Source organism: Scleropages formosus, chromosome 4 (genome assembly GCF_900964775.1).
Source record: "Scleropages formosus chromosome 4, fSclFor1.1, whole genome shotgun sequence".
Taxonomy (NCBI): domain Eukaryota; kingdom Metazoa; phylum Chordata; class Actinopteri; order Osteoglossiformes; family Osteoglossidae; genus Scleropages; species Scleropages formosus.
Window position 1 is genome coordinate 1,641,318 of NC_041809.1, and position 21,312 is coordinate 1,662,629.

The following is a 21,312-nucleotide window of genomic DNA, read 5'->3' on the forward strand; positions in this document are numbered from 1 at the left end:
GACGGACTGGCGTCCTGTCCTGGGTGTGTCCCCTCCCCCTCTGGCCTTACGCCCTGTGTTGCCGGGTAGGCTCCGGTTCCCCGTGACCCCGTAAGGGACAAGCGGTTCTGAAAATGTGTGTGTGTGTGTGTGTGTGTTTATAATAATGATCAGAAACAACACTCACTTTTGTCAACATATTTATGCTCATTTCGTGTAATCTTGGCAATTAAAGAGGAGACGTAGGCATATAAAAATAAAGGCTTTATGTTTTTCACAGCCATTAAACTAATGAATTTGCGCCTCTTACTTTCCTGGCCACAAATTAATGAGCAGGAGAAGGGGGGGGTGAAGTGTTAAGCACATAAATGTAAATTAATTAGTCACATGGGAAATTAACAATCTTTCGAAAACGGGGGTAAAAACGGCATGTCATAAAATTTTGCACAGTGGTGTTTAGACACATAAATAATGATGGCGCACAATACATTTAACAAGTGTGTTAAAGCGCTGACAGACATTCAGTTCCACTTACTGTTTGTTATTATTACGTCTTAAATACGCATTACCATATTAATACCTTTCCTGACAACTCAAAGGTAATTATGAAGAAGAAAAGGTCGGGGGAAAAAATGCTCTCAACTCTGATCCAAATTTTGTGAAAATTTCCATTTTTCATCTTTTGTTCAAACACCATTTCATTAAAACACTATTATTTGACACCTGCGATCAAGGTCGCTTACAGCGTGAGGTTCGTACACCGATCTACTTACACCGCTTTACCCCTTTGTACAGCTAGGTAATTTTTACCGTCTTTACAGTACTACAGCAGGAAGTGGGATTCGCACCGGAGTTCTTGCAGTTCGTGGCAGCAACACGTGTTTCCCCTTAGAAATAGAACATCAAGGCGACGGGGGAACACCCCCCTCCACCAGCCTGGACCCCCTCGGGTTCAGATCAGCCATCTTTCACTAGTCAAAGAGGCCCGTGAGGTCAAATAATTCAGGGTTCGACAGAAAGGTTATGTTTCCATCCTCTCGCCCCCCGCCCCCCACCCCGTGTGCTAAAACACACACCGTCAGCCCTGCGAACACTCGCACGCTGCGCGCTCCTCAGGACCTAAGGGTATCATTAAGAGCACAGCTGGGGGCGAGAGCAGCGCTTCTGCATTTCCACGAGTAAGCTCCCGGGCAGTTGGCGGAATAGCGGATAGAGGTGCTACCTTGGGACCCAAAGGTCACAGGTTCGAATCCCACCTCCAGCTGCAGTACTCGAGCTCAATTACTGCAGTAAAATCAGCCAGCTGTAAATAAGCAAGTAGCTCAACATCATAAGTCGCGTTGGAGGAAAGGGTCAGCTGAAGGAATACAGGTCGACGTAAGGAGCGGGACACGCGCCTCTCCGGATGGGTTCCACGGTCAAGCGAAGGGGACCGCAGCAGGTCCAGCTGAGAAAAGGCAATTAGAAATGCGCTGCAAAGTGTTTGTATCTTTGAAAATACGTAACTCAAGTGTTCATAAGAGGATCATTTACAAAACCCTGCAGTCATCGTTGATCTTTATCGCACGGCACCTAAGTTATTCAGTATATAAAACGTAACGCATGTCGGGGAGAGCACTCGCACTGAATGCGAGACGCTAAGTTCGTCACCACGGCACGGACACGCTTTTGGAAGGGGGGGGGGGAAACTTAAGTGCAGACTGGGAAAGAACCCAGTGAAGGGAAAAAAAAAATCAAAGTATATCTAATCCCATCATAGAGCACCATTCATCATCAGTTCAATTGCTTTCAACGTTTCTTGAGCAGGCAATTTGCGGTTTCCCCCATTGATCTCCGGCTTCGCTCGTGTGTTATGGCTACAGAACACTTCTGCTGATGTCTGGGTACGAGAGAGCGGCCACTAAGTAGGGCCTAGAGCCGCGGCGCTGCCCAAACCAACGGTTAGCCGCCGAAACGCCGCCGCCGCCGCAGCCGCGCACAGAAATATCGCCCTAATGACAGATGGTGCTTAAAAGCGGCAGGCTGAGGCCGCTTGCGGTCGTGCGAAAAAGGCACTCGATTTCCCATGAAGCCGCGGGTCAAAGATCAGAGCCATCGGGGCGAAAGGGCCGGTCGGTTGCGCCACACCGACGGCATTCCGGAGGGGGTCCGTCATCCTGCCGCTACTCGCGTCTCCACGACCCACCGAGCAAATCTCGCCGATTAAACTGTTCGACTCAACATATAATTATTGCAGCAGAAAACAACTGAAGCGACCGATGAAAATTACATTGAGTAAACATGGGGTTTCTGGTGCACTTTGGCGCCATTCAGTCCGGCACTCTATCGCTAAATTAATATAGGCACCCATCCTTTCATATATATAGATATACACACACACACACAACTTAGAGACAGACCCATAGGAATCATAAAGGGAAAATAAAAATATGAATTTATAGATGTTATTTTTAATGCAGTTATGATAACTCGTACATAAACATAAAAGCGTAGGACACAAATGAACACTTAATGGTTACAGTATTTACAGTGCAGCGCAACACTTTCATACAAAATGTCACCGATAAAGATACATGTAAACGTGTCGTGAAATGTTTATAATTCCTCAAAAAAACTGCTTCTTTATCACACAAGGACTTAGGGTTACATTTTTTTTGGATTTTAGTAGCAACATTCGGCGATGCCAAATTTGGTGCACCCGCCCCCCCCCTCCCCGGTAACCGCCTAGGTTTGCCTTATCGTAAAACGAGCACTCGCTAAACCCAGTTATTTGTCTGCGAAAGGTCGACATGCGAGAGTGTGTTACGAGTGTAAATGAAAGACCACAATGGAGTCCAGATGGCCATGTGTTCGGTGATGCACACTTGTGTCTCGGTGCACATATGTCACTGTCCTGGGGGAAACCGGATCCATTTGGCGTGACCGGGACAGCCTGGGTTCCCACCGCAGTGAGCCCTTTGTCTTTTAAGCTCCACATTTCGCGTGTGTGTGGGGTGTGTGTGTGTGAGAGAGAGAGAGAGAGAGAGAGAGAGAGAGAGAGAACCGGGTGCCGATTCTCCACAGCCGACGGCAGAAATAATAAACACGAAGAACCGAAGAGACGCTCAACGGGAAGACCTCCCCTCTTCTCTTTTCGCCCAGCTCCCAGGTGATGAATAAACACCTTTTCCCCAGGAAATGGAACGGAAAACAACCACGGTGTTGGTCGCTGGCTGGCGGCCGTGACCACAGTCCATAAATAACAGCGTAATGTGAGCTTGCAGCCCACTTCTTCTGAGACGGCCGCCGTCGACTCGTCAGGCTCCGACTTTGACGCGCGCCGTTTCGCGCCGTTTCTTCGGCAGCGGAGCAACGCCGGGTGTCAAGTTCCCTGGCAGGGCTGAGCGCCTCCTCTCCTCGTGTCGGGCTGCAGTCGGGCTTCCGCTCGGCCCGTGCGGGCTCGGCAGAAGGTGAACGGTCACGCGGAACAGCCCTCCCTCCTGCCGAGGACGATGTGGAAATAAGCGGTGGCAACATGGCTGCTCGGCAGGTACAACATGCCGACGGTATCTGGGTTGCGCGTTTCGACATTCAGATCCCGCTCCGTGCGCCTCGAGTTCGCGTGCTCTCCCCACGCTCCTGTGGGGTTTCTCCAGGGGCTCTGGTTTCCTCCCACAGTCCAAAGACGTGTTTCATGTGGACTGGTGACTACGTTGTCTGTAGCGTACATTTCTCTGCTGAATAGACAGACATGTGAACGACTGCACGTAGCTTACTGTAGTGCACCGGACACTAAGTCAGCTTGGATGAAGGTGTCAGCTCAGAGTTAATAACCAGCGTCTGTCACTCGACAGAAAAGCGCAAAATGAACAGATGTAAACATGGCTCCCCCGCAAACCCAAGCCGAGACTAGAGTTGCCTTCCTCCGTTCCCCGCCACTGCAGCGTGGCAAATTAAAAACAAACAGGCAAGGATTTATGGGGCCCTTGTCGGAAATCGTCTCTCTCGGACTCTCGGGGACACGCGGCGCCCCCCGGGCCCCCGGACAAGCCGGACTGACTCGTCGTCACGCCCGTCGGGTTTTCGCACGTCCCCGTCCGGACCGTGGAGCAGTAGTCACCGGAAGCCGTCGGACTCCGAATCCGTAACCAACGCCTCTCTCGAGCCAAGATGACCACGCTCCTGAGGGTCCCCCTGGCGCAGCCTCTTCTCCTCGCTTCATCATACCGGATCTTGAGAGCGCGCGGGGTTCCTGCCGGTGCCAGTTAACCACCAGGGCCATCCATCGTAGGGCCCTGTGCCGCTCTCCGCGATTAAATGAATAGCTACTTGGCTCCGGGGTTCTGCTCATCTTTCACCGGAACCTCATCTGTCAACCGGGCCCTTCTTCGGATGTCAGCTGCTCCTGCTCGTGGCTCTGTTTGCTTTTCCCACTTGACGTGGCCCGAGGGCGGTGGAACGGCACAGCCTCGCTCCGGAAGGGATATTTAAAGCAGGTTAACGAAGGAGCCGTGTTATGACATATGCGAGCGCGCGCAGGTCGGCGTGTCGCGACGGCCCCGCAGACCTCCGGGTGTCAACCTAGACATGGCGGTCGGGGGCGTGTCCAGGCAACAAGACAACGGGGAGCATTCTGAATTCTGCGAGTGACACGGCCCCTCAACGGGGTTGCCACGAAGCGGCTCGGGGAGGGAAAATTAACTGCTGATCATTAGGAAAACACAAGCGAGGAGACGGTAAGCAGACAATGGCGACAGATAACATGGGCACACTTGGGCGTGCAAGTTAATAACGAAATCAGAAAGCGCGGCAGAAAGCAGCAGCTCAAGCACACGGACCCCCGCGACTCCATTTACATTTAAATGCCAAAGGACGGTTAGCGTACCAGCCCTGCAAAGGACTGGAAAAGGACGCGTAGCTTTGCCTGTCCGCTGGCGACTGACACGGAGGCGGGCAGGATTGCCCAAGATTAGTACCTGCGATGAAGTGTGGGGCTTTTGTCTATTTTTACACACCGAGACTGTTTCTGATCGCGGCCCGCCGAGAACTCGGGAACGGAGGAGTCGACTGCGATGCCCTATGGCTTGAACGCAGCCCCCAGTGAAGAAGGCTTCCTCGCAGGCCCTCAAAAGCAAATCTCAACGCCATGGGGAAAGTGACTCACTGCGAAGATGCGGGTGTTTGATCCAGGGAGCCGGATAGTGGGGCGAAGTTGGGCGTCAGCTGACCTGCTTTCACATCTTTCGCTCTTCTCTACTCAGCTTTACTTTGCATTTCGATTCCTTTTTCCCCCACTTACACTCATATCCATTCAGAGAAAACTGTAGGGCATCAACAGAAAGAGCTTGAGACAATCCCTGGATTATTGACGCACAACTTGTTTGTCTGACACCATCACGTTGCTGGTTCACACCTCTGCACCAGCTAAAGAAGTGACACTCAAATAGCAAATACACAGATAATCACAGGAGATGGTGTTGGACTCATGTATGGAGCTGTCAGGGGATCAGGAGAGAAGTGGCTCCAAAGAACATCAGTTCGAGAGCCTTCTTCAATGTGGGAGGGATTCAGCAGCTCTGAGGGACACGGGGAGCTCATTCTACCACATCAGGGCCAAAAAGCAAGGATGCAGCACTCTCGCTAGGGTGCAAGGAGTGATGCGGTCCTGTGAGAATCACAGTTTGGGTCCTTTGACCCTCTTGATCTGCTAACCTGCTCTAACCAGCAGGAGGCGCTGCAGCACATCAATCCTACACCTCACTAATTCAAACCTGGCGCGCCTTTGGTCTCGCGCCGTGTTCTAGTGAAGTCTTGCGAGACGGGGGCGAGCGGGGTGGGATGGGCAGCAAATCGGTTTGCAGCCGGGAAAATGCGCAGTCAGGGCTCGTCCGCTGGAGTCCGGTTCATCACAGATGAGCCCTGTTTTCTGAGGAGGACGGCGAGATCCATCCCAGCTGTGAAAATAAACTCGGCTGCGTTCGGCCGTTCGGCCACGGTGGAGCGAAAACAAAATCTGCTTTTATAAATATGAGAATTATTGAAAAAATAAATGAAAACGTAACCAAATAAATCTCAAAAAAATGTTCCCGATGCACAGTAATAAATTACAAGCTGGCGAACGGGAAAGGAAAACAGTCCCTGGGCCCACGGCGCGTCTTCCAATTACCTCGTTCGGTGCGAGCTGCTCCTTTTTGAAGCCACAGACCTGGAAATCAACTCTTAGCGAAGCACCAACGTGTGTGAAAAGTGCGCCGTGTGTCTTGGGGCTGCGAGCACGTTGCACTGACATTTATTCATTTAGCAGACCCGTTTCTCCAAAGAGCGACGCGAATTCCACACGATACCGCGGTTATGTCACGTTCCGCGAGGTAACCCGAGTTCAGAAAGAGCGAAAACGTCCAACAGCCCTTTTCATACTGAATCTCCTCCTCCTCCTCGCTCCTCTTGACACATTGTTCCAGTTAAACACTTTTGCTGAACATGTATTTAAACACGTTTCCTATACAGAAATTGTTTATTTTCCTCCTTTGTCTGCGGCGACTTATAAAGTTAGATAATCGGGTTTACCGCGATTTACGCATTTCAATAAGAGAATATCCTTACCTTAGCAATTCACGGTACGTACCTCGCTCATGATTTATAAAGCGGACGTTTATTCTTTCATCTGACAGACACTTTTACCCAAGTGACCAACAATGATTTACCCATACAGCAGGGTAACTTTTACCGTATCAATTCTGAGCAGGTACTTTCATCAAGGGTACGACAGCAGGAGGTGGGATTCGAACGTCTGAGTCTGGAAGTGGCCACCTGAATATGCGAACACGCTACTGTGCCAACTAATACCCCAAATGAGGGTAAAAACCTTGATCAAAGGCACTACAGCTGAAGTAGGGATCTGAACCCAGAAGCTTCACATTGCAAGGGCACAGTTACACCAACACGCCCCCTACTGCCCCTCATACGAGTCTGTTGATCCCACAGGTGTGTTTGCTTAACTCAGGAAGGGTCCTTTCACTCTATAAACTTTGTATGAAAGTACTGCAGCAGAAGTGGGATTCAAACCCAAGAACCTCAGATATCTGGGAAACGACTCAAGCCACTACGCCACCTAACGTCACCAGAAGGACATCCCTGCCCAGGGGGAAATAACCCCCCAGCGCCACCTGACCGTCCCTGGTAAGGTCACCTTGGCAACGATGTCTGAAGCTGAAAGAGAGAAAACACTAGTGCTCTAAGCACTACGCCACCTGCTGGCCCACATCACACATTACCTTTCACATGGGTATCGATGGACACGTTGCGTCTCTTCGCCAGCATCGCCAGATCCGTGGCCTCGGCACCGGACGCAAGTTTTGCTGCTCGGAACTGGCTGTATGAGAATGCGCGACGCGTGGAATTTTATTCTGGGGTTTTTCCAGCAGAAAATGAGTATTTTCACAGGCCGAGAGTCGGTACACACCGCACACATTAACGGACGTGTCGGGCGGGAGACGGATGAGCAACTATCCGGGTTCGAGGGCATCGTCTCGGAGGCACCTCCTGGTCTCCCGCCAGATTCGTTAAGCGCCACAAATTGGCGGCCTGGAAACCGTAAAAGCGGTTCGCGCTCGCAGCCTGAGGACAGGCAAGGTTCGCGGGTACGAACATGGCGCAAAATGAAGGACCGCAGAGGACGGAAGCGACGCTCGGGAAGCACAGCGACCGCAGAGGATGTTCTGAGGCCTGCCTTCAACGTACAGCATGCGAGATGCGAGACATCGCTCGCACACACACACGATCCGCTTTCATCTGCAGTAATGATCGGCAGCTTGCTGAAAAAATCTGCTTACACTGGTTTACCCATTTATACAGCAGGGTAATATTTATTAATTCAGGGTAAATAGCTTGATGAAGCAGGTGGGAGTCCATTCCGGGACATTCCAGTGCAAGGTGACAACCTTAACGACTACGCCACCTGCTGGGCGCGCACTTCTTGCTATATTTTGCTACCTTGCTTTCGGACACAATCATCGGACCCTTTCGGCTCTTTTCCGGAACTTTTCCTGTCGCCGTCATGAAAACCCCGTTTATTTAGGCGAGGATGAATTCCGTCACCATGGACGCACCGGCAGTTTGCAGCTCACACGGGTGCGCCGTACTCACCACGGATCGCAGGCCGTGCTCCTTCACCAGCGCCAGGGAGTTCTGGTAGCACTGCGACAGCAGCTCCTTCTGGGCCTTTCCGACATGGCCCCTGGCGACGGGGCCTACGGTGTGGATCACATCTGTTGGGGGAGAGAGACCACGAGAGCGTTGGAGGGGCGTGCATTGGGACCGCGATCGAGGAGCTTCAATGTACAAAACAGATGCACGCACGCAGTGTTGCAAGTTCATTCTGCACACACCAGACCGCATCAAGCGGGACTCGAACCAAAACTACAGGCGCGTTAAAAGCACTTTTAAGTGCCGTTTGGCGACGGGAAGCACGCCCGGTTCTGCGCTGTGGACATGCTGATGAGGACTCCAGAAAGGACCGCGTTCCCAATGGCGGCGGCCAAGAAAAACACCGGTTCTCCTTGCGTTGTGAAATTTCCAGTTCGGTTTCTTTCTAATTTTTCTCTTCTCTATGTTCTGAAATTTTTCTGAAGCGGAACAGAGGCGAACCGTGTTTGCCCTCCAAGCCAGTAGATGGCAGTAAAGAGCACCCAAAGAGAGGAGTGGAGGACCGCCTAAGCTCAACTCACGTCCACGGCGTTTATGGCTTGCGTACGGTGCTACTAAGTGTCGGTGATCAACAACGGAATGAAAAATATTTCACATTGGGATGAATTGATCAACAATCAGGACTGGAAACAAGTTTAAAGTCTGAAAAGGTATTTTTTAATTATTTAAAACTGTACGTAAGTTCCATTATGGAAATGACAGGTCGTTTCCCCGGCCGCGTGTCAACGTCGGTCCCTCCGGCAGCCCGTTCTTTTGCTCAAACCGGCTGCAGGACCACAGGAACAAAGTGCTCAAGCACAAAGAGACAGACAAATGTTTAAAATAAGAGCGTACGCACCACGTTCAGCAGTAATGCCGAGTTTGCTCGTATAAATCTTTAATTTTACTCAGGGGGGGAAAAAAGTGGCTCTGACATCCCAATCAGTCCGTTAATCTGCGGAAAATGTTGTTTTTGTTCCGTAATGACAGAAATAGATCTGTCCTACGGATCGAGACTTGCGGCGTGTTCTTTTCGCCTAACCCTGGCACGCAGCTGGTACACCTGCTGCACTTCGAAAACATTAGTGCAGATATCTTCCCAAACTGCTTCATAAATTACGATGAAAGCGAACGGGAATGCTTCTGGAAATATACAGACATGCTCTATTCCCAAGTATTACACCCAAGTCACCTTGGTGAATAAGGTGCGTGGGCTCATAACACACTGCATAGAGTTCATCGGAAGTCGCTTCGGAGAAAAGCGTCCGCTAAATAAATAAACGTAGATATGTGTCGGTCCTTAAAGCGCAGGTTTGTACACCGGGCTCTTCCGGCCAACATGACCCCCACCGAAGCTCTCTCCTCGTTCCTCCTGCAGACGGCTGCTCCAGAAGGCTGATGGAGCCGGACCCTTTGCCGTGCAACACCTCTCATCCGGGTCTAGGCCGCGTGTCCTACGTATTAGAGCAGGTTTACGATCAGAGATGTGTTTTACTGTGTGATACAAGGTAAAGGTGTGACTACAAATGGTAATAGCGTCACCATGACAGCGTTTGTTTTTTCTGGCGTCCCGTCCTGGGTGTCTCCCCTCCCCCTTCGGCCTTACGCCCCGTGTTGCCGGGTAGGCTCCGGTTCCCCGTGACCCCGTATGGGACGAGCGGTTCAGAAAGTGTGTGTGTGTGTGTGTGTGTGTGTGTGTGTGTGTGTGAGAGAGAGAGAGATTAACCTGCAATAGACTGGCATCCCTTTCCAGGCAGACCCTGCAGGATAGGTCACGGACCACCGTGACCCTTCCTTAGGACAAGTGATTATCGACAGTAAGCGTGAGACTCACTATATCTACTTTTTTTTTTTTTTTTAAACAGAAATTAATCAGGTAATAAATGAAGGAACGTCCAAATTATTAACATTTGTTATTCTGAGTTAGTGGACAAAAGAGGATGTCGAGTTACAAGCAAAACAAGTTATGAACCATCTTACCATCACAGCTGCGTTTGTAAGTTGAGGAGCTGCTGCATATCCTATTCCTCGAATTGCACATTTTACAGGGTTTTCTTTACATCTGACTGTTTTTGCAATTCAGTTCATGGACAGAAGGAATTTCAGTCACTTTACAACATTATTACTACCACTATCATCATCATCATCAACAGCACCGCCCGCATCCAGTCCGACGCAGCGCCGCCCGCCCTCGTTAACATCCAATATAGTACGGCAGCGCCCACCTTCGTTAATGTGCTCTTTAGTACGGTATGACCAACCCGCATTGCCAGTTGCCAGTCTACTTCAGTGCAGAATATGTTTATAACCACGCAGGAACGTCAGAGAAACTCACGCTGTTATTTTTATCATCAGAAACAACGGTAGCAGAATTTGCAATATTCTTACAGCACTGGGAGTAGCGGTGTTCATATCAGTGAAATATAATTCACGTGGATAATAACTGTAAGAGGTGCAATAACAGCAGCAATATCCAGTTATGCGGTTATGATTACAGCACATCCCAACACAGAGAGGAGAGCGAGGCAAGTGCTTTTCCAGGACCGACTCCAGCGAACACAAACCCGTGTGGCACCAGTCTGGGGGGCGTGGGCTGGAAACGGGCCGCAGGCCGCGGTGCTGAAGGCCAAACGGCGCCCGGTCGTGCTGTAATTAAGGACAGGAGAGCAGCAGCTGTAGATTTACTCTAGGGGACGGGGCATTTTTTTTTTTTTTTTTTACTCAGCTGGGGGGGGTTCACCACGGCAACCCATTATTGAGCTTCTGGCTCCAGCCATTAGAGTGCAGGACTCTTGCGGTTGTGCCCGCAAACCCTTCGGCCCCGTCACACGCGGACTCCAGCATGGCCTTGGGCTGAGCTCCCAGGAAAAAAAAAAAAAAAACGTACAAAACGAGTCACGGAAACGAGCCGACGGGACGAGCGGCGCTTCGCCTCCACAGAAACGGGCCGTATTTCGCACCGACGGTCCGCCCCGACCGATCACCCGCGTTCCGATTGCGCAATCAGGGTCCGATTCCTTCTCGTCGACATTACAGTGACGTGTCCCTGAAAATCCCTTCCAAAGGTACATTCCCATTAATCCAGCACACAATTACCACTACATTTGATCGCAAATCATTTTTATCCGTTATGCATTTCCAAGCCCCAACACCGACACCCATTTATGTAAGACGCTCAAGTCTTGCCCGAATACCAGAGGTGGGGATTAACGAGAAATTCACCATCGGCGCACGTTGCTGAAACGACACACCCTCGTCAGCAATTTTTGCACTGAAATATGGTCATTAGGGTTGGCACAACGCTCATATTTTATATTGTAGTTATCATGAGGGCAAACGGAGCACCAGATCGCAAACCTATTTATTTATGAGCCGTCACCTTGGACAAAAAGAGTAAAAGGAAAGGTAAGGAGGTCCCGGACATTTTCGGCGCTTACCTTTTATAGGTTCTCATTGCAAAAATGACACGGAAACCACCAAGCGGGCCGATCGGAGCGTTTCCTCACCGGCTGCGACTCCGGCTGCTCCCCTCCGCTCCCCGCCGACCCACGTGGTCCGGAAATCCTCAAGAGGTGTTATTTGCGGTTTAAGTGGATGATCAAGCATGTGTTATTTGTTTTGAAAGGCATTCATAATATTTTATAAATATTTCACATCAGTCACGACGATTCAGTCTGTAGGCTGCCTAAGATCCATAAATCTCACTTTATGCCGTGTTAAAGATTGATAAGACATGATTCATTCATCTGAAATCTCACACACACCGAGTAACTGTTTCCGCATCCTAAAATATTGAGCATTTATTCACGCAGGGGAAGAGAACGGTTTTGTGGCGTACGCTCAAAAGGGGTGACGGAAAGCGGGGCGTCGCTACGCCACGTTCCAACAACGCGGTCATACCCGTTCCGTCTCGTACGGCTTCTGCCGCGGCGTCCCGCGCTTCACAATTGACAGGACCTGTTGGTTTGCCCCGTAGCTAACGCTCCAACCCCTAATAGCTCACAACCATACGTACTCGCTGGGCTAGAAATATTTATGGCACAGTTAAGTAAATTGTACTACGGTACAGCAGCCGGATCCCTCCTTGGACTTTCAGATCCTGGGGCTTTTTAACCACAGCAGTGTCGATCAGTAGAGATGAGTCAGCAGTCGAACCCGGCGACCGATGGGGATCGGTGCTTAAGCAGCCAGCCGACCTACTGCTCGCTCCTTCATTGCGGATTTTCACAAGGCGGTGAGCAGTAAGGGATTTGCTCTTCGGAGTCTCAGCTGAAGCAGAAGTGGTCAAAACAACCAGAACCCCAAACAAGTCGACAGCTAAGGGTCAAGATCAGTCGTGAACACATCAACTGATGACCATCAGCCATCGGGGTCACTTAGTCACCTATACATGCACCTTCTTCCCTTCTCCATCCTTTCACCACAGCCGAAACCCCAAACCAGTCAACGGCAAAGGGTCAAGGCAATCACGAACCAGTCGTGACCTGTTGACTAATAGGGATCAGTTAATAGCTTATATGAACACCCTGTTCTGCCTCCCTCCTCTCTCTGATGATACTTTTCTTTTATTGTTGTTTTGATGCTGAGGTTGATGATCAACCCTACATCAAACCCAACCACGCAAGACTCCCATCTTCTATGTCAAACAGATCTTCAGAAGCAAAGAACTGTCTGAGTAGAGCTGAACTAGGGGTTGAACCCTGGAGCACATGGGTGTCAGTCCTGAACCAGCCAGGCTACCTGCTCCCCACTCCTTTACTATGGATCTTCACAAGCCGATTAAGCGTTAAGGAGTTTGTACACTGGTGCCTCTGCCAGGGTGGACGGGGCAGACTTCCAAAGTCGTCAGACAAGAGGGTCAAGATCAATAATCGACCAACAAAATATTAACAATGGTCCATCCATCAGGGTCACTTAGTCTGTATAAACACCCTGTTTCAACTCTCACTTTCACTTGCGTTCAACACAAGCAGAACCCAAAACAAGTCAACAGCCAAAGGTTAACGTCAAGCAAGAAGCCATTAACCAGTCATGACTCTTCATCAATAGGAGTCCATTAGTAACTTTCATGAAGACCCTCTTCCAGCTCCTCTCCACTCGCTCGCGACGCATCTTCGATTTGTGATGAAGCGCCTGACCCAATGAGCCAAGGATCAACTCAACATCAAACTCTCACACACCAGATGCCAATCTTTTTTTCTACCTCAAGCAGGTCTCCATAAGCGAAACGGCGTCCATGAGGAAAGCCGAGCCGAGCCAGCGGTTGAACACCGGGCCCGACGGGTGCCGGTCCTCAAACCCTCTCAGGTACCACATTCCTGTTTTTTACAGCAACTCCGGAGAGCACTGTGGGAATTCACGCATGCTGAGGCTTCGATACCCTACCTTCCAAGGCCTGGGTTCATCTCCACATTAATAAATCTCAGAGAAACATCACATTTTCAGTTTCCAGTCCTTGCGGTATTATTCGCAGACACTGTGCTGTCTCCGGCGTTTTCCACCACTCCCACCCGATGCCGGGTGCTACTGACACGGTGATTTACTGAACGGGGGGTCGGCCGTTCCCCAGAATAATGGCATTATGTGCGTCCCACAATGTGACAGTAATGGACCATCTGTTGAATTGTTTGTCATGTATTATTCATCGCAAACTGTACGAGTTTGCACAGTGCCGTGCCAGATCGGGCCTGGACCAGCACCAAACCGCCAGCGGTGAAAGCAGCCGGGTCGACCGCTCTCCCTCGCACCTAGGTTCCTCCTCCTCGTGTCTTCGGCGCTCGCTTCCAACTCGATAAATATTTAATAACCTTGCTTATCCGAAATATCTAAAGGTAAGGGACTCGTGTTGCAGCGAGCCCCCGACAGACCACGGTAAAAAGACTTTGAATCTCATAAAAACCCACAGCGGCGCAGTGCAGTCAAGGACGACTTGTATTAGCATATCATACAACAGAGGGCTTAATAAATGATCTGAAATGGGAACAAAGCACTCGTTCGTTTGATACCAACGCCGCGAACAACTGATGTCTCCTGACTCCGCAGCACCTCAAAGGCGGCGCTGAAAAAGTGTGGGTTTTGCACGCGCCGCAACGCCGAGCCCATTAATGGGCGGCGGCCGACGGAATGCAGATGGACATCTTTTATTGATTGGCTTCCGCAACGCTGGCTGCTCTTAAAAGCGAACCTGCTGGTTTGCTGGGAGGACAACAACCAAAGGATGGAATTCACATTCACGAGACCATCTACTCCGGCATGTGTGGATGTAGGCGTTTTCGAAAGACATGTTTCACATTGAAAATTTGCTCTCAAAACAAGAAGCGAAACCCTGCTCCTGGAAAACATACAATTGAAATTGCAACCAGCGGATCAGCAGCGTGGGGTCAAGAACATCAGTCAAGGGTACCGAAGCAGGGGGGCGATTTTTACCCATCGACCATTGAAGTGGCGGCTTTAAGCACGACGCCACCCGCTGGCCCAGGTCGGACGAGCACGGAAGCCGAAAGGAAGAGGAAACCGGTCAAAACAAAGATCGAGGAGACGAGACAAATCTGTGCGGAGTCACTGTCAGTTGGGAAACAATTCTACCTGATTTTTGTACCTTAAAACGATGCCGTGGCGCCGCAGGACCATTTACCACACTCTACCCCAAGAGTTTTCCTTTCCATTCATTCCATTCATTTGTTTTATTACTTTAATAAACAGCCACTGACATTCCTTCCTGGCTCAATCTGCCATAATAAATAAGCGGACCGCGCACCTGGTTTAACACTTTCAGCGCTCACCTGTTGAAAGCCCACTTCCCGCTCCTGCTGCAGCACCCTTGATCAAGGGACTTACCTTGAATGACCACGGTAAAAATACTCCACTGTACAGATGGGATAAACACTGCAAGGCCGACTGGATAATCACAAAAAAACAATGAAGGTGGGATAATAAGAGGAAAAACACAAGAATGAAGAGCCACAAATCACATCAAGAGTCATCAGTAATTAATGGAGTTACTCTTTACAGCTCAAGTAACTGAAATTCTTGGAGTTCCACATCTGGGTCCATTTTAGGGCACAAACAGCTTGGATGAAGGAGGCAGCTGGAAGTCAGCTAAACAACGCTTAAAGAATGTAGGAAAATAGCGCAACAATCAGCGAGCACTGGAAAGGTCAGCACTTAAGTACATTACCGAGCGAGTCTCACTTACGAGGGACACTCCTTAACCACACTGTGGGGGTGATCAGGAACAGCAGCGGCGCTGGGTTACAGCAAGACAAAAACAAAAGGCAGCGCATGGAGACTTGAAGAACATCCCCAGAGACGTATTAGTACCACCGTCGGCAACGTCCACTATCCACAAAGTCGTCCAAAGTCCATGCGAGTTGCCATAGAGATTAAAATTTTATTTTTTCTAGCGTGAGAATTCATCACTAGTAATACATATACTGTTTTCACAGAGGGAACTTCAGCTACCGACCACAACAATAAAATATTAGTGCTGAATTATTAAAGCTAGAAGACACGGAGCTCACAGGTCCCACATTTATGATTTTCCATTTACTTCTGTAACGACAACGATATTTTTCAAAGTTCTTTGTTATGTTGCTTTTGGCACTGATTCAAATTAAAGTTTACCGATTATGAAAATAGCAGTAGTTCTTCTAGAGTGTCCACTTTACTTTGGTACTCTAGAACCATTGGAAGATTCTAGAATGCACGAGAACATTCTAGAAAGTACCAAAACACCCCAGAAAGCATCAGATCCTAAAAGGTACTGGCATATTTGGCGCTTGGAACCCGGTGGCAAAATTTGCAAATCTGTGGAATAGTTTTCGAAAAACTGCCATACAGAATGAAAAAACACCAAAAGTATGTTTAATGAAGAGAAACTGAATTGAAAATGCAAAACAATTGACTTAGTTACAGTGTAATGTTTAAAGACATAGAAAATCCCCTACTTCTATTAAAATTGGGACGACAGATTCGTAGAGATAGAAACTCAAATTTTACCGAAAATTAACAGCAACTCGACAGAATATCGATCAAGTCGAGAGATTACGGACGCCCATCGTTACGCCCTATCCTGACGCAACCGCGTACCGTAGGGCACGCCGATGCGCTCCGGCGCGCTCAACGGACACGCTTCGACTGCCGCAAACGCCAACGAGGAACGGCGCCCCCCGAAGGAGGGGAAGCGAACGGAGTGGGCCTTCGAGGCCTCGTCGCCGGTCTGGATCGTCGAGGAAGGAAACGGAAGAAACAAAGAGCGCGCCCGTGCTCACCGAGGACGACGTTCTCAAGAAAACAGCGCGGAGCTCCACAAATCCACCGTGTGAAAGCTGAGAAATGGGAGACTTCACAAAAATATCACAAGCGAAGCGCAACAAAGCTGCGCGACACTATAAATAACCTATAAATAACGTATAAACAACGTGTTGTTGCGGGAGCGCCAGCTGCGCCGCGTTGTCCTCATCACTCGCGAACAAATACACACATCTGCCTGTTTTCCTCTATTTTCACGCAGCTCAGAAAAGCAGTTATTTACAATAACGGCGCACTTTTCAATGCATATTTTATGCGGACGTGTCTCCCCCCCAAGGACCAGCGCCGGAGACGTTCCTCATGTTTCTTCGCAAGGAGGGAAACGTCGGTGTGCGCGACGCCACGATTCGTCTTCTCGCATTTCTGCCTTTTCGTGCCACTTCTTTCGTATCTATCGTTCGGTCTCTTTTCTTCTCCCCTTCCCCGCGTTGACGGTCACGCCTGAGAACGAACGTCCCGTCGACGGCTCGCAAACGAAACGCCGCACGCGGAATTCGCACGCTTGCTTTTACATGTGCAATTCCCTCTGGGATCAAGCGCATCTGCCCGCCTGCCTCTCCGTCGGCCTATCCACGTATCCACGATTCCTTCCGTGTACGCTCATTAAATTATTATCTGCGACTTAATGTCAATCTATGTGCACTGATTTACCCATTTATATACAGTAGGGTCACTTTTACTTTGTCCGTTCAGGGTCAGTAGCTTGATCAAATTAGGATTCAAACCCACGTCCTTCAACTCCTTCAACACCAAGGATGACGGTTCTAACCTGTATGCCACCTGCGACCCAAAATAATCACTTAATATTCCTATGAATGTATGATTCAGACGCCTATCTTCCCACCCATCTGCTGAGCTACAACTCCATCTACAATCCATCCAGCCCCCTATCCATCCCTCTGCTAAGGAAGCTGCAGCTGCTCTGGTGACCTTAGAAATGTGTCAAATTCAATACACGAACGTACAGGAATGGGGTTAGATGGATGCCCCCCGCCCCTCCCGGTTTCCCTCCACCAGAGGTCAAGTTTTTCCACTGTATGGCGTGACCTCTGACCCCTCTGAGATCGCACAGAGCTGTTTGCAAAGTCATTCGGACTACAGCTCTCGTAGGCAACAGTCCAACCTGGCCCACGCACCTCCCTCGCCGCGTGCGTCTCCGCTCTTCTCCCGACCCACAGCACGGCGAGCGATCGGTGGTGCAGGAGGGATCGGCGCCCCAGCACCGAGGGGATCGCAACCTCCTGCCCGTCTCATCAACGAGCCGACGGGTGCGGCACGGCCGGGAGAAGGCGGACGGAGCGCAGTTCGCTGAAGATTTCGGAGCTGCGGGGTCTTTGACTCCGATATTATTACCCTGCTGTGAAACCCACACCGAGACCTTCTCCACGCTGACAGCTCTACCGTACGCCTGGCTGACGGAAAAGACCGAGATGCCGTAATTGCAGATACCTGTCACGAAGGTTTCGCACAAAAAGCACAACTTCTCGCCTGATCTCGCTGCCTGGAGGAGCGGCGAGCGCTCCACGGATTCGCGCCTGGGACCTCCGGATGCTGCATAACCCTTCGCTCCAAGTCACGGCATCATGTGCAGAAAAAGAGAGAAAAAAAAAAAAAAAACCTGTTATGAAATTATGAGAACAGAGCTCACCTTCCCTCCGAGGCACAGCACCCGAAAGACGGGTACGAGTAGTTAAGGCCACGCGCAAATAGGAGACCTACGCAAACAGAGGGACGGGTGACGGGAGCAGCTGCCGCTCTCCGATCTCCTCCGTTCAGAGCGTGGGGACACACTCACCTGTGGAGCATCACCGCACACCTCCAGCGAACGCTTCACTTACACTATTTAAGCTCTTTTTTGGTTACTGAATTAAAATTTCTATTTGTAGAGAAGTGGATGCAGCCCGCGTTCACCCTCCGAGTCAACGGATAGCGGTAAAAAGGACCACCGCCTCCATTCAACTCGCTTCCACGTTGTTTGCGGCTCACGTCTGATGTTCCCGAGTCTTGGTGATCAATAACATGAGAGAAGCTACACGCTTACGAATGAATCGGTCAACACTCATCCCAGAATGACTTTGAGACCATTTTTTGCGATTTATTCTTACCTTGGTCAACAGCAGGATGTGGGATTCAAACCTGGATCCTTCAAGTAAAAACCAGCTGTTGTAAACACTGTGCTGGAGCTGTCTATAGTTAACATTTTTTTTTTTTTTTTTTTTTTTTTTTTTTAAACTTTGTCGTCATACCTCCCCTTTATGCAAATACATATTTACATTTCACAACACTATCCTCCAAAGCAATTTGCACATTTATACAGCAGGGTAATTTTTACTGTAGCAATTCAAGGTAAATACCTTGATCAAGGGTACTAGAGCAAGACGTGAGATTCAGACCCAGCACTTTCAAGTGCAAGACAACAGCTAAGCACCGTACCACCTGCCGGCTCACGCGCAACAGAATGCGCCGGGCCGAAAGCGAGGATCCCCGACGACCCCCCGAGCCCTCGGTCCCGAGCGCAGCGGCTGCTGCCCGTCGGCTCGACGTTGCTGAATAATGTATGGTCTCCCTTGGAAATGAGCCAGTCAAGGACACTCATGTAAGAGCAGCGGCGCAGGGCGGACCGATACACGCGCCGAATATGCATGCGGCGCCGCAGACGCTCGTGTGCGGTTGGCTTCGGGGATGGGGGGTGGGGGTGGGAACGCCACGTTAGCAGAGTAACGGCAATTTCACACCGCTCTGGTGAGTCGGTTTTCAGAAGCGGCCTGCTTTATATTCCACAGCAGCCGCGCAGGTACCCTGATAGAGAAATAAGGCTGGGGGGGGACCAGGCGACCGCGACGGGTTCCAGTCAGCAACGATTAGCGTCCTAACGAGAGACCGAGAGCGGAGCTCGGTTACAGGGTCACGGTGAAGCTTCTTTCTCGTTTTCTATTCCGCACCGTTCGGAAACGAAGGCGGACGAACATTTCGGTGCCGCGAGAGGAGGGGCCACCCATTAGGCCACGCCCCTATAAACGTCAGTCACCCGAGAGCCACGCGCCCCAGTGCAGGATATTCGAGGAATAGGTGAAGTGACATCTGGCTGCATTATTCACGTGGGGACACAAGCGCCTCCTGATACGCGTTAATATTGGAACGGACGGACGTTCCCGTTTGTTTATTTTTTTTTATTAGAAGTCATTATATGCATTTTATTATACTAAAAAAAGTAAATGTATTGCGGCACGCAACACCGTGGGTTTGGATGGGGCAAAGGAGGACGCAGAGGCAGCGTTCGTCGCGAACAATTTATTCCAACTCCAGCACCGGGGAAATAACGCTCCCCGTTCCGAGGAGCCCGTTCCGAGGAGCCCGTTCCCTCCAGGACCCGCGCGTCCAGCCAGCCTTCCCGGCCTGCTTAGCGCCCCCAGGCTCTCTCCTCTTTCTCCCCAGGCAGATGCAAAACACCCCCTTTCATCCCCCGTGCGTCACCGAACGCTAACCAATAACAATAAAACATTTCCCGAAAAAACTTTAACGTGGGTCGTTACAGAACGTACGACACGGTACAGCAGAGCCCGAAAGTATGTGAAAATCAGACTTTGCAAATGAATAAATTACTATGATTTAAACACCTGATTTTATTTCCCTACTCGGTCTAACCTGTGAAACTTGGGCTTCGCTTATTTTTTTTTTTTTACACCTTTACTTTTGTGTTTCTACCACACACGATTTCCTCCGAAGCAACGTGGAATTGGTCGTTACGCACATATGTCACATGACAAACACTGATTCTCATTAAATAACCACCTTGTGGTAAAACTAAAGGACACAAGGGGTTCACATACTTCCAGCCAGCACTGTAAATTATTTATATATTAAATACACACACACACACACGGGGGCTGAAACCACTTGTCCCGAGTGGGGTCGCAGCAACAGAGGCCGTGAGGCCGGAGGGGACACACCCAGGAGGGGACACCAGGCCGTCACAAGGCACCCCAAGCGGGACTCGAACCCCAGACCCGCCGGAGAGCAGGACTCTGCCAAACCCGCTGCGCCACTGTGCCCCCTGATATTAAATATCCCATTATGTATAAAACATCGCCACTGTAGTTAATTTTTGTATCATTTTAGCAGGAACCCGGACACGTCATCAGTGATGTAACCTGGGCTATTTTGGGTCTTTCAGAATCACACAGCTTTGTCCAGGCGACCCAACCTGGAGGAGGAATGTGAAAAACAATTTAAAGTTTACACTATTTATCCAAATTAGCATTTTCTTCACTTGTCGCCCAAAAATCTTCGACAACTTGTTTGCTGCGGAGCCACATTCACCCTCCAAGCCAAGCGACGGCAGCGAAGAGCCTCCGAACGGGAGGACCACCTTAGTTCAACTCATTTCCACAGTGTTTACAGCTCACGTTTGCTGCTCTTCGGCGTCGGCGAGAAACAACACGAAGAGGAACGTCGCAGAAGTTCGGACGAATCGGCCAACGATCGGCATCGAACAGCGCTGATGGAAAGTATTTTTAATTTTCAGGCATTTTAAATTACTATTTTTATGGAAGCTGGAAATTTAAAAGCGTATAGACTTTTAAACTTTCTCTGAATATTTTCCCTAATGAAAAATCAAACTGGTTAGAGGGTCAGTGAAGTTTCTTTTTTTGTTTTCCTTTCCCAATATTTCGGATATACAGAACCCCCCCCCCCCCCCCCCACGAGCACGGTTACACGCGTTCGCTCCCTGCTCCTTCCCATCGGAACCTCCCGCAGCAGCTTTGAACCGCCCGTCCGCATCTGCGCCGTTGTTGGCCGACTGAGCCGGCTGCCTTTGCATCGCTCAAACGCCATATTCTTTATACATCAATAACGTGG

The 21,312-nt window shown here is 50.0% G+C and overlaps 1 protein-coding gene across 4 annotated transcripts in view; it reads right to left on the minus strand.

Moving 5' to 3' along the window:
* The window catches only part of LOC108927079 (ADP-ribose glycohydrolase MACROD2-like), a 141,777-nt gene that overhangs the window by 115,123 nt on the left and 5,342 nt on the right, over positions 1-21,312 (minus strand). For all 4 annotated transcript variants that reach the window (XM_018740108.1, XM_018740109.1, XM_018740107.1 and 1 more), the window contains exon 2: positions 8,104-8,225. In XM_018740108.1, the coding sequence (XP_018595624.1) occupies positions 8,104-8,225 (122 nt within the window). The remainder of the gene's footprint in view (positions 1-8,103; positions 8,226-21,312) is intronic.